Source organism: Canis aureus, chromosome 12, assembly GCF_053574225.1.
Source record: "Canis aureus isolate CA01 chromosome 12, VMU_Caureus_v.1.0, whole genome shotgun sequence".
Taxonomy (NCBI): domain Eukaryota; kingdom Metazoa; phylum Chordata; class Mammalia; order Carnivora; family Canidae; genus Canis; species Canis aureus.
Window position 1 is genome coordinate 11,254,765 of NC_135622.1, and position 13,008 is coordinate 11,267,772.

A 13,008-nucleotide genomic window follows, 5' to 3' on the forward strand; every position below is an offset into this window, starting at 1 on the left:
CATAAATGAACATCAGGCATCACGGATACAATTCTGTTCACTCTTTTGTGGTTTAGGAAATACTTTTTCCCCACATGAAAATTACATTTAAAGCTGAAACAACGAACATAAAGGAACTTCAGAATACTGCAGATTTGTGAACTAACAACTGGCTTTGCTAGAAAAAGGACTGACAACCTCTATCAGTCCATCATTCGAATAGGTTTTCTGGCTGGTGATAAAATCGGCTGAACTTGCAAATATTTTAGTGGAAAAAGTAATCAGTAAGACAGCCTGTACCCTTCCCCACCCCCATCTTCCTGTTGAGCAGTTGCCTTATGTGGGATTTAAGCAACTGGTTGGAGTGGCGGTTAGACTCATGACTTCCCTATACTTTCCCCAGGATAATTATCATTGCAGGTTCATTGTACTCGTTTAACTGTCTGCCTGCCTCTCCCCCCAACCCCCCAGAAGATAAGCTTCAAGGGAAAGGGGCTTTGCTTTGTCCACCACTGTGGCCCCTGCTAAGCACATAGTAGGCACTCACTAAACAGGTGTTGAATGAAGGGGTGGTACAAGGACTCACTCACAGTAGATACCAGTAAAGAATGTGTGAATGAAGCGCCTTTAGAATATCGGGAGAAGTAACTGATGCTCAGTGGCCCAGTCAGGCTGGCAAAGGAGGAGTAACTCCTGCCTGGCAGAGTCTATCTATAGTGACCTTGAGCATTCCAAAACCTACATTTCTAAGCTGGGGTGGGCAAGCAGTCTGAGAGTTCTGTGCAACCAAGAAACGATTCTATTTTATAAGCACACGTCGTAGACGGCCTTATTCAGCTTGTAAAAGTCTCAGCCCGAGGCTGGCCTCTGGGCAGAATGACCCAGCAGAACTTGCACCCGAGTGAAATAAAGCCTCTTCACGGAAAGCATCTGGCACAGGAGGCCCCCTGGAACCCAGGGAAAGACGGTGAGCGGAGACCCAGACGTGAGGGAGGCCGCTCGGGATGGGGCCGGGCTCTCCCAGGGCCCCGGATTCCAAGGTGACCGGAGCCACAGGTGAGGACAATCCCCTCCATCCCCTGGCGCATTCCCCGCGTCTCGCAGGTAACCGGGGAAATGGGCACCGTTTATCCTCCGGCTCAAAGGCTGAAGCACAGCTCCCGCGCTCCTTCCCCCACGCGGGGTGGCGGGGTGGCGGGGGGGCACCGCCCTAGGGGGAGGCTCGCAGGCCAGGCCCGGCGGCGACCTCGGCGACCTCGGCGACCTCGGCGACCTCGGCTCGCGCGGGGGGCGGGGGGCGGGGGGCGGGGGGCTGGGGCCCCCGGGGTTGGCGCGCCTGCGGCGGGGGCGGGGGTCGGCGGGGGCGGGGCACTCACCTGCAGCAGCACCGCCAGCAGGAAGCACAAGTACATCTGGTAGATGCCCATCTCCCCCACCGCCTGGAACGCCTCCTCCACCTCCATGGCTGGCCCGGCCCGGCGGCCCCGGCTCGGCCCCGGCTCGGCCCCGGCTCGGCCCCGGCGGCGCGGAGCGGGCGCGGGCGCGGGCGCGGGCGCGGCGGCGGGGGCGGGGGCGGGGGCCGGGGCGGGGAGGGGCGGGGAGGGGCGAGCGCGGGAAGCGGCGGGGGCGGGGCGGGGCGGGGGCGGGGGCGGGGCGCTGCTCTGCGGCCGCCGCCCGGACCGCGGGGCTTCCCGGCGGGGCGGTGGGTGCGGGCGAGGCCGGGGTGCGCGGCCTCGCGGGGCGAGGGAAGCGGGCGTGCGCTCGGGCTGCGGCATCCCCGCGGATGGAGACCCGGGCCCTGCCTGGGCGGGCGCGCGGAGGCGGGGCGGCCTGGCGGCGGCTGGCGCGGGTGCCCGTTCGTACTAGTCGGGGGCCGTGCGGGAGCCTCGGGAGGAGAGCGCGCCCTCACGGTGCTAGCTCGGTGGGGATCGCGGGGCCGCAAATCCTCGCAAAGCCGCGAGATTCATTTGCGAGCCGCAATCTGCCCGGGGGCCAAGGGCCTGCGGAGAGCGCGGGGGGCGGAGGGCGGGAGGGGAGGGCGCCCCGCGGTGGGAAGGGCCGGCGGCATCCGCGGGGCGGGCCGGGTGGAGGAAGGGGGGCCGGGCCCGGGAGCCGGTCCCCTCGTTCCCGCACCGCCTGAGCTGCCGGCCTTCCCTGGGCCAGGCCCTGACGCCGGGACCCCGCATGTTTTACTGAGGCTGCACATCTAGGACAGTGAGACAGGCCTACGGTTTCTTCTCTTCCTCCCTTCCTGCCCCCGTCTGCGTTTGGCCGTGAGCTCACGGCGGCTTCGTAGCGGGGTTGGAAGTGTCTGGTAAAACCCTCCTTGAAACCATCTGGACTGGCTTGCTGTGCAGGGTGGTCCCCTTCCTTACGGAGATAGATTGCGCACATGGTTATGACTTTCCGTTCTTAAATTACTTTTTTTGGTTTGTAATAAACTTGTTCATCTTGTTCTCTTAGGGTTTATAAAATCATGCTCTCTCTCTCTGTCTATGCCATATTTTTCATTGTTAATATTGTTTATTCTTCACTCGTACCAGTCGTGCTAGAGGTTTCTCTCTTTTTTTTTTAAAGACCCATTTTTATTTTGTGGTTTTTCTCCTGTGTTCCTTTGCTTTCTATTTTATGGATTATGTGGATTCCTCCTTACTTTTATTCCTGTGTGATTGTTTTATTAGGTACATGACTTGAAAGTTTAGCTTAATTGCTTTTCATTTTACTTTTTAAAGAATAATTACATTTCAGGCTATGCATTTCTCCTTGCTCTGTCCTACAACTTTTGTCATGTGGCTTTTGTTGCCTTTAGTTTGAAATATTCCATGACATAATGTCCTCTTTAAACCAATGAACTGTTTGTTAAGGCTTGCTTGCTTGCTTGCTTTCCTTCTCTCTTTTCCTTCTTTCTCTTTCTTTCTTTCTTTCTTTCTTTCTTTTCTTTCTTTCTTTCTTTCTTTCTTTCTTTCTTTCTTTCTTTCTTTTTTTTTCTTTCTTTCTTTTTCCAAGTTAAATGTTATTGCTGTTTTTAACCATCCTTTTATTGTTGAATGGTACTTTAAATATTTAAATGCTTTGCGAACAGAGATGATATTAAATCTTGGATATTGTTTGAGGTTTCTTGGGACCAAGTATGCGGTCATTTTAGAAAAATGGACTGAATGTATAGCAAATATTCTCCATTTGTTTGGGTGTAAGGTTCTCTATATATTAGATCAAGCTTGTTAATTGTACTCAAGTAATGTTTCCACTGGATATATCAGTTTTTAATAACTGTCAGAATCTTCCAAAATGTTTATCATTATGCAGTTTTTATCACGTTCTTTTTATTTTTGTAGGTTTGTAAAATTACCAATTGAATCATTTCTTTTATCATGATAAAATACTTCTTTTCCCTTTTAATGCTTTTTGTCTTGATTTTTATTTTGTCTAATGTTAATATTGCTGCATCAGAGATTCTTTTGGTATTATTTTCCTTGTAATCTTTATTTTCATACTTTTGTGTTCATTACGTTCTAGGCATATTTATGGAAGGAGGATCTTTTTGTCCATCCAATTTGATAGTCTTTATCTTTTAACATGTGAATTAAATCCACTTATATTTATTGTGAGTGATATATTTAGAATTATTTCTACCATTTCATTTTGTTTTCTGTTTGCCATCTTTTTCCTTCTTTTCCTTTTTGGCCATCTGTTGGGCTCCAAAAGCCATTTTTATCCTGCCCATCTCTTTTTTGCTCTTTTGGGGACCTACAGATTACATTATTATTATTATTTATTATTATTATTATTATTTTGGTAGTTACTCCTATATTATTAGCATCTACATAACTACACACTCTTCTCTAATGTTCATAGGTACTTAATACACCTATTCTCTTTTCAAACTTATAGGAACCTACCTACACAAGATTCTGAAGGTATACAGAACAAGTCTCCCCGAAATGTGTCACTTCAGCATGTTGACTATTTTTAGCAGAAGGCAATAGAGGTACAGCGGACTCAAGAAACATTTTTTTCTCCTTAAATTGCCTAAAAGAATTTAGATGGGAGGCCTAACCCAGAAAAAGAATGATTACTAAGAGATAACTTTTTTTATCTGAAAGACTTATCTGAATGGCAAGACAAACGTAATTACCAACCATCTGCTCTTCTTACTGTCCAATGAATCACCCTTTACCTTTTACTCCAAGCCCCTTTTCCATTCCTTATTTCAGGGTAGCATATAGGTCTCAAGTGCCCCACTTGTCCTTGGATATCATATTCCCTGTATGCATTAAATTAAATGTTTTTCTCCTGTTAATCTAGCTTTGTTATTATTAAATGAGCCAAAGAACCTCGAATGGTAAGAGGAAAATGTTTTCTCCCCAACAATTCTAAGAATGCTTTATCTGAGAAAACACAGGAGGACATAAAGATGTTATATTCCAGAATATTTCATAAGGTGACTCCAGAAATTACTGATGTGGTGCTAAAACATTGGTGGAGGGCAGCCCGGGTGGCTCAGCGGTTTGGCGCCACCTTTGGTCCAGGGCGGGATTCTGGAGACCCAGGATCGAGTTCCACGTCGGGCTCCCTGCATGGAGCCTGCTTCTCCCTCTACCTGTGTCTCTGCCTCTCTCTCTCTCTCTCTGTATCTCTAATAAATAAATAAAATTAAAAAAAATTTTTTAATAAAAAAATAAAACATTGGTGGAGAAAATTCATGTGAAATGTTTTATTTAAAAAACTTAACTATTGGGATGCCTGGGTGGCTCAGTTGTTGAGCATCTGCCTTTGGCTCAGGGCATGATCCCAATTCAGGGATCAAGTCCCACATCGGGCTCCCTGCATGGAGCCTGCTTCTCCCTCTGCCTGGGTCTCTGCCTCTCTCTGTGTCTCTCATGAATAAATAAATAAAATCTTAAAAAAAAAAAAAAAAAAAAAGCTTAACTGTTGTTAAGGAAAATTAACCTGCACTTGGAAATAATAAGAAAGCAAGAGGAAGACTATGTATCCTTTCAATGTAGTAATGAAGCATTGTTTAACAGGCCCACCCTAGGATTATTTGATTTTTTTTAAAGATTTTATTTATTCATGAAAGACACAAAGAGGCAGAGACACAGAGGGAGAAGCAGACTCCCTGCGGGGAGCCCAATGCTGGACTGGATCCGGTACCCCAGGATCAGGCCCTGAGCAGAAGGTAGACACAGAAGGCAGATACTCAATTCCTGAGCGACCCAGGTATCCCAGGATTATTTAATTCTGTAAGAGAATTTATCTCCATTTAACTTTGTATTTACTACAAGTTGGATTCTAGATACTGTGCAGCTCCATATAAATTTGTAGATTTCTGTTCAGTGGAGATGTAAATGATTATGTTCGATAAAAAAGATAATCTATTATTTCATTACCCTATAAAACATTCATTTGTTTTGTACAAATCTAGAAATCCTATTTTAACATGCCTTTTTTTCCCCTAGAAATTACCAGTTTCTCAACTGCTCTTGGCACCAGCTTTACCATAATACTGGTTCTTTCATCAATTAAAATCTTTGACATGGGTTCATTCTCTATTGGTAAGGGAGTCCTATTTTTAACTCTTGAAAATTTTCTTTGACATCATGATGTATGGGGAATGAAAACATTATTCGTATGATATATGGCTAAATTAATAAATTGTTGAGTAGAAATTTGGTTATTTCATCTTACTTCCTAAAAATTTATATATTAATTCATCTTACATCAGACATATATGCTAAAAGCAGTTGGCTAGTGTGAGAGCAGAAAATGCAACCTGTGGATTGTCAGAAATGAGGCCTGACGGGTTGATAGAGGCCAGGTATGCATGCAGTGCTAAGGAGCTTAAACTTTCTCCCACAAGGAATGGGGAACCACTCAAGTGTTTTAAGCTGGAGTGGTATGATTTTTAAAAGACGGTTTGACAGCAGTGTTAAGAGCATGTAACACCAGTTGAAACACTGCTGTAATGATCCAGGCAAAAACCAATGAGGACCTGAGGGCTCAAGCCAGAACAGTAATAATAGAAATGGGGAAGTGAAGTCAGATTTAAAGTAAAATTTCAAAAATTGATAGTGACTGCATTTTGCACAGGCAAAAGAGAGGGAAATCAGGAATGACGCCTGTATTTCTGACCTTGATGACTGAGAAAATGGAGGTACTATTAACAGAGGTAGGGAACGCGGAGGGTGGGGTGGGTTGGTAGAGGTGGGCTGCAGGGCCTCCCACCGGAATGGTCCTGTTGAGAGGCATTGCTCTTTTAAATGGCCGTTGCCCCTTTAAGATCCTGCCCTCCCCCCGTAACCCACCCAGGCCCCTGCTGGATTTCCTTGCCCTAATTTACAGTCCTCGCCGAGCTTCTGAGCATGCGCGGAAGAAAGAGCAGGACTAATTAAAGCTCTCCTGAGGCTCCAGGTATTGCATCTGTGGCTCTCAGCAAAGAGTTCCTTTTTGAGAGCCTGTTTTCCCCATCTGACTGGTTTTGTTTTTTTTTTTTCTCATTTTTCTTTTTCTTAAGCCCTTTCCTACCGTACTTTTATAGTACCTGAATCTGAATCTATCCTTTATCACTCAGGAGTAATGAGCATCGCGAGGTTCTTTTTTTATTTTTTTATTTTTTTTAGATAATAAAAATTAAAATAATGTTTAGAATAGGTTATCAAATACATACTTTTTGGGATCTGAGAAGAAAAAACGGTAAACTTGATTTGGTAAATTATATAAAGCTCTGAGGCGAATAGAATCAATCATTATAATCTTTTTAAAGTTATTATTCTAAAAGCTGCGCACCTAACCACTGTATCCTGTCTTCTGCCCTGTTGGTAATTTGGTGTCCCAAAAGGCCACTGAAATTTGCAAGGTAACAGGCGTCATGCATGTCCAGTGTTGTTTAAGTCCTCGGGAATCAGTGTCTAGACCCACCTAAATGTACTGAGAATTACTATCTTCTCTAAAAATCTGAAGAACATTTTTCCTTCTGCATAAACCTTCATGCTGTGATAACCCTTCATTGTTAGTACTTCACAGCAACGTACCTTCATAAAGATAACCAAAGGACAAATACCTCTGTCAACATTAAGATGATATAAACACAGCAAATATTATGGGAATAAACGGATCACAAGGAAGCCTCCCTCCTGGGTGGAAGGAGCAAGAGGACTGAGGGAGGAGAAGCAAAAAGCAGATGGAATTGGCAGGGGGATGAACATGTCTCGGTCAACTAGCCTCCCAAACCAACAACTGTCATTTAAAACCATCTTTGAGTGGATGACAAACGTATACTAAAATAAACCTAAATGAATGGGGAGAAATTGGCCATTCCCATGTATTAAATCTTCGCAATTAAAAAAAAAGAGAGAGAGGATGGGCATTAAAGAGGGCACATAATGTGATGAGTACTGAGTGTTATATGCAACTGATGAATTATTGAACTCTACAACTGAAACTAATGATGTACTATATGTTGGCTAATTGAATTTAAATTAAAAATAAAACAAGAGGGCAGCCCGGGTGGCTCAGCGGTTTAGCGCACGCCTTCAGCGTGATCCTGGAGACCCCAGATCGAGTCCCGCATGGGGCTCCCTGCATGGAGCCTGCTTCTCCCTCTGTCTGTGTCTCCGCCTCTCTCTTTCTGTCTCTCATGAATAAATAAATTTTTTAAAATCTTAAAAAAAAAATAAATAAAACAAGAAAAGAGGATGAATAGAGTTAAGTCTAAAATTCAGGAGGTTATGGTAGAATATGAAATATGAGGGAAATTTGCCATTAATTGTCTTTGAATTTAGATAGTAGAGTGTTTTGCTTGCTGAGAGTCCAATTTTACATGCTGTCTGTCCCAAGAGGCACTGAGCTTAGATAATAGGACATTCATTTAATTCAACAAATTCATTCCTAAGTGCTCAACTTTAATGTAAATGTCCATGTTGCTGTTTCTGGGGTTGCTGCTACTATTTCTTACATGGAAGTTAGCCAACAAGGGAGTACAGCCCGAAATGATGAATTTGCTTTACCCATGGGGTTGATAAACTGGGACAACAGTGCAGTAGGATGGATGAACATTTATCCCATGCAAGGACAAGGGCTTCCAAGGTGCCCAGGATTAAAATCTGGCTGCTGTTGAAACTGCCTACACACTTTAGCTGGTGAGTATTGCCCAAAGTTGAAGATAACCTCCATATCGAGAGTTAATCACAACTGGATCTTCCAGTTAAAACCAACAATTGACACTGCTTGCAGAAAATAGGAAGCCAAAGTAGACTTCAGAGAATCAAGGGTGAGACCCTTGATCTACTCAATCTCAGAAAAGAGAGGTCGCCAATTCTAAACTCTGAAAATGCAAGCATTAGATTCATTCGACAAACGCTTGCTGAGCAACTCCTCTGTACTGGGTGGTGTTCTGGGTGTGAGGAATATGGCATTAAACCAGGAGAGCCTCTCCCTCTCCCTCTGCCTGGGCACTTGCATTCCAGGGAAGACTTCCTTCTTAGCTGCAATTCTGGATGGCCTGGGTGGAGAGGGAGGAGGAGTTGGAAACTATGGAAATTGGACACTTGCTCTATATATCTGATCATGAAATCAACCCCAAATCCAAACTAACAATGTGGACTAAGTAAATCATAAAGGGGGCTTTGCAATCCAGTCAATCTTCAGTCTAAGAGCTCTTGTCCCTGTGTTTATCTCCTTTAAGAAGGTAGCCAAATGTCTTTTATCTCCCGGTAGTGAAAGTCATTTAGTAGAAAGTTACAGTAATACACAAATTCACAAAAAGAATCTCCATGATCATCAGAACCAAACGAATCCCTCGTTTACTGGCATACAGCTATTTGAGCCAAAAGATCATAATGTATTTTAATATAAACTCCTCTTCATCAGCCTTCATTTGCATGAGGAGAATGTCCTATTCACAGCCAAACACAGCGAATCAGATCTTCCTGTCAATCATCTATTCTAGCACCAGATTTTGAATATTCTCAGTTTCATTTTCCACTCCTACCAGGACTGAGATGCTTCCATCACCCTTTTTGTAGTCATGTGACCTTTTGCAAATCTAATGCAAGTGAATGGTTTTTCTCAGGAAAATGAGGGTACAGGACAGGGTGTACTCACACACACATTTGGAATACTATTTTTTCAAAATCACCAAGTCCAGCCCCGACATGATAGAAATGATGAATGTAAGGCTATCAGAGATTAGGCCATATATTTTTTTTAAGATTTTATTTATTTATTCAAGAGAGACACAGGCAGAGGGAGAAGCAGGCTTCTTGTGGGGAGCCCAATGCAGGACTTGATTCCAGGACCCTGGGATCACGCTCTGAGTCAAAGACAGATGCTCAACCACTGAGCCATCCGGGCGCCCCCTAGATCATATGTTTAAGATGATAAAGGAACATCACAAAAGTCACAGGGTTGGTAGAGAAGTACATGAAAACCCAGTTCTCAAAAATTTGTGCCTTTTTGGTTTTTAAAACTACCAGAGACCACTCTCAGATGGTAGGTCCCATCTCTGAGCATTTTTTTCTCACATGGAAATATTAATACAGAACAATATTATCTTTGTAACACATCTGTGCTCTGATTCCTCTGTAAACAGAGTAAACATGTCCCCAAATCCACAATGATGTTAAGATTAGGGCATTAGTTCAGTAGACCTTCCCTGCCTGTCTCCCAAGCCAGGGGCTCTAGTTGGGTCTATGTAATAACTCAGCAACGTGGCTGCAATCACAAGCACACGCAGAACAAGCTCCCATTTGTTGTGTTTGAAGCTGAAGAATGGAATAGTGTTGTCACTTTCCTTTGTGGATGATTCCTCACCCAACAGCCATTCTGCTTTTGACCTGATAAAACTGGGCCACAGAGATCCCGCACCATCAGGCATATTTCGTGTTGGGCTGTGAACGTCTAGCATATGGCTAATTACAATTCACACCTCCTTAAGTCCTCTACCAACCCACTGAAGGCTGTTTTGTCTCTGGTTTACTGTTCAGAGCACCTTTTGCAGACAAAGCAGCAAACAGTTTTTTAGGAGGTACTTTTAAATTTCAGATGATAATGGGAGATGACAATCTTCTGTCTAGGTCATCAGTGATGTATTCTCAGCCTGGTCTGTCAAATGGCTGTGTTCCTAATGAAGTGTCATCATCATGACAGTGTCCGGGGGACCAGCTTTCCTCTCCTTTCCATCTTCCTCCCTCGCCTGTCTGTGGAGGGTCAAAGGGAGAACTAAGGTAGGTGAAAGAAGGCAGGATGTTAGGAGTGCAATGGCTGAGGCATAAAAATAAACCCATAGAAATGATAATGGAGATATTTGAATAAAGATCCCCATCATTTGGAGTTTGTGTCTTCACTCTTATCCTGGCTTTTCCCAGCTGTATGTCTGTGAGATAAAAACATGCTCTGTTGCAAGGAGATGGGTGTCTCTTTGAACAACATATAATGAGAAGATATTGCCTTAAAGTTCATTTAAGTTTTTAATTTGTTGTTTATTAAAATACAAGCTGATAACTAGACATCACTTAAGCAGAGAGGTTTCCTCTTCAGTGGAGTGGCTTGCAGGGGGAGTGGGCATTCTGATGGAGATGTTCTATTGGAAGCTGGATGTAGAAGGCAAGGATGGATTTCGTCCTGGGGCTCTTCTCTGGCCCTGCCAACAGGTGACCAGCTGGCACCAAATATAAGCATGACAGCTTGGTGCACTCAACTGAGACCCACGTTTCTATTTTCCTTCATCCAGGGAATAGCTAAAAACGGGATCTCTAATTCCCTTACTGGCACGGAGCAGTGCAGAAATAAATGAGCTTTCAGTTGAAGATTCTAAATAAAAATATGTCCAAGCAGTTACAGTTGTAAAGCTGACACTTGGTAGTCGTGTTTTAGGAACAGAGTGATCTCTGAACCAATGCAATGTAAACCCCATGCGTTTTCCATCATAGGAACAAACTTGAAAAGACTGATGATGTGAGAGATTTCACATCTGAAAAATTCAGCTTTGAGGGCAGTGTTTATGGGATGAATATCTTTCTAGTTGACCTACACCTCCTCGAAGGGGATGCAGAGCTAGGTGAGAAGGTTCAGCCCTCTGCTTTTACCCCTAAAATGCTCCATTTGACCTCTAATCAGCATAGCCGTGCTAAAGACTCACAAATATCTCAAATGAGCTCTTGAATGTTAATGCTTTCCCTTTCATTAATGTTTCTCTTTTAATTTTAAGGGTACCTTAAAAAATGCCCTTAAAGCTCTCAAAGGATGGTTAAAAGGAGGGAAAAAAAGATAAAATGGCCAGCAGTTAAAGAGCTCTGGGGGTACTGGGTGGCTCAGTGGGTTAAGAGACTGACACTTGATTTTGGCTCAGGTCATGATCTCAGGACCCTGAGATCTGGCTTACGTCTGGCTCCGTGATCCGCAGAGGCAGCTCTTCCACTTTCTCTTTCTCTGCTCCTCCCCTTGAGCTCCCCAACCCCCTCAAATAAATAAATAAATAAATCTTTACAAAAAAGATAGAGCCTGTCTGTAACAGGCTCGGAACTGTTAGATCTCAGGTTCAGATGGACCACGATGCAGGTGCACAGAGACAGACCCCCAGGTCCTGTATTTGCTACAATGTCAGTTCTGGGCAGGAGTGCGCTGGAACTCTCTGGCAGTCCTACCCATCTCTCTGATACCCCAGCTCCTGCAAGGTCACTTTATTCCTTCAGGATATAGATGATATCCCCAAGATCATTTAAAAATTCTTCCATATGGGGAAACCAAAGGAGAAACTTACCTGAAATAATATCTTTCATAGAAAGAAGCTGCAGGGCTTACTTAGTTATAGGTTTTGGGGAGTGTGGGAGGGGGAGGTTTACTGAAAAAGAAATCTTCATATGATTGATTAGATTTTCATTTTTTACAGCTTCTGCTTCTCATTATATTTATGTTTTCCCTCAAATACATGGACATTTTTATGATAACGTTTGAAGTCCTTGTCTGCTAATCTAATTCCGTTATCTCTTCCTTTTGTGGATTTTTTGTATTGATTGATTTTTCTCCTGATTTAGGTCCCAATTTCTTGTTTTCTCTTATATACATTTTTTTTTTTAGAATGCTGGAAATTGTGAAGTTTGGTTATTGAGCACTGGAGTTTGTCTTAGCTAAAGCATATTAGATTTTATTCTAGCAGGCAGATAATCTGTTTGTGCATCAGCTTGACCTTTTGAAGCTTTTCCTTAGGCTTTGCTGGAGTGGGTTTGGAGTAGCCTTACCACAGGGCTAATTTAGTCCTCCAACAAAAGCATGATTCCTCTGCTGTGTCTAGTGGCAACCCCAGGTGTTCATGGTAGTCGCTTCGCACCAGTTTGTCTTTTGCCTTTTCTATACCAAATGGCTCTTTATGGGAACACCAATAACTTTGACATCCAAAGGAAACTTTCCAGTTTTCATCTTACTTGACCTCTTGGTGGTAGCACTTAACGCTGTTAACCACTCCCACCTACTTGAAACAGTCTCTTCTTGAGACTTTGGTTTCATGCCATTCTCCCTGTTTTGCTCTCACCTCCATGGCAATTTTGCTGGTTCTCCTTCTATCTAATTTTTCAATATTCCTCACTGTTTTCCTGAAGCCCTCTTTCCATTTCACTCTACACTCTCTCTCGTTCTCCAGGGGAGCTCATGCTGCGCTGTGGCTTCCATGCCCATCTATCTTACAATGAAAAAAAAAAGTTTTTTTTTTTTTTTCATTGTAAGAGAGGTGTGTGTTCTCAATGTGTGTGTAGGTGTGTGTTCTCAATCCTGGGCTTTTTCCACACTTTGGACTTCCCATTACCAACCCCATCCTCAATATCTCTTCTTGAGTATGTCCAACACATCATGCACTAAAGTGACTTCATGAATCCAGCCCACTGCCCTACACCTGCTTCTCTTCCCATATTCTGTCTCATGAAAAGGCATTATCCAGTTTCTCATACAAAAAAATCTGAGTCATCCTTGTAGCCTCACCCTTGATGTATATGAATAGCAAATACAATCATTTTTTCCTTTTAGGTAGATATCTGTTGA

At 43.7% G+C, this 13,008-nt stretch overlaps 1 protein-coding gene and 1 long non-coding RNA gene across 7 annotated transcripts in view; one reads left to right on the plus strand and one right to left on the minus strand.

The window, feature by feature from the left end:
- The window catches only part of SLC22A15 (solute carrier family 22 member 15), an 81,731-nt gene extending 80,230 nt beyond the window's left edge, over positions 1-1,501 (minus strand). For all 6 annotated transcript variants that reach the window (XR_013348984.1, XM_077842727.1, XM_077842725.1 and 3 more), the window contains exon 1: positions 1,356-1,501. Coding sequence is in view for 5 of the 6 variants with exons in the window: in XM_077842727.1 (XP_077698853.1) it covers positions 1,356-1,442 (87 nt within the window). In the remaining variant the exon portion in view is untranslated. The remainder of the gene's footprint in view (positions 1-1,355) is intronic.
- LOC144280564 (uncharacterized) lies at positions 426-4,279 on the plus strand. Its single transcript, XR_013348985.1, has 2 exons — positions 426-1,035; positions 3,871-4,279. It is a non-coding gene; the product is annotated as an uncharacterized LOC144280564 (long non-coding RNA).
- The last annotated feature ends 8,729 nt before the right edge of the window (positions 4,280-13,008 follow it).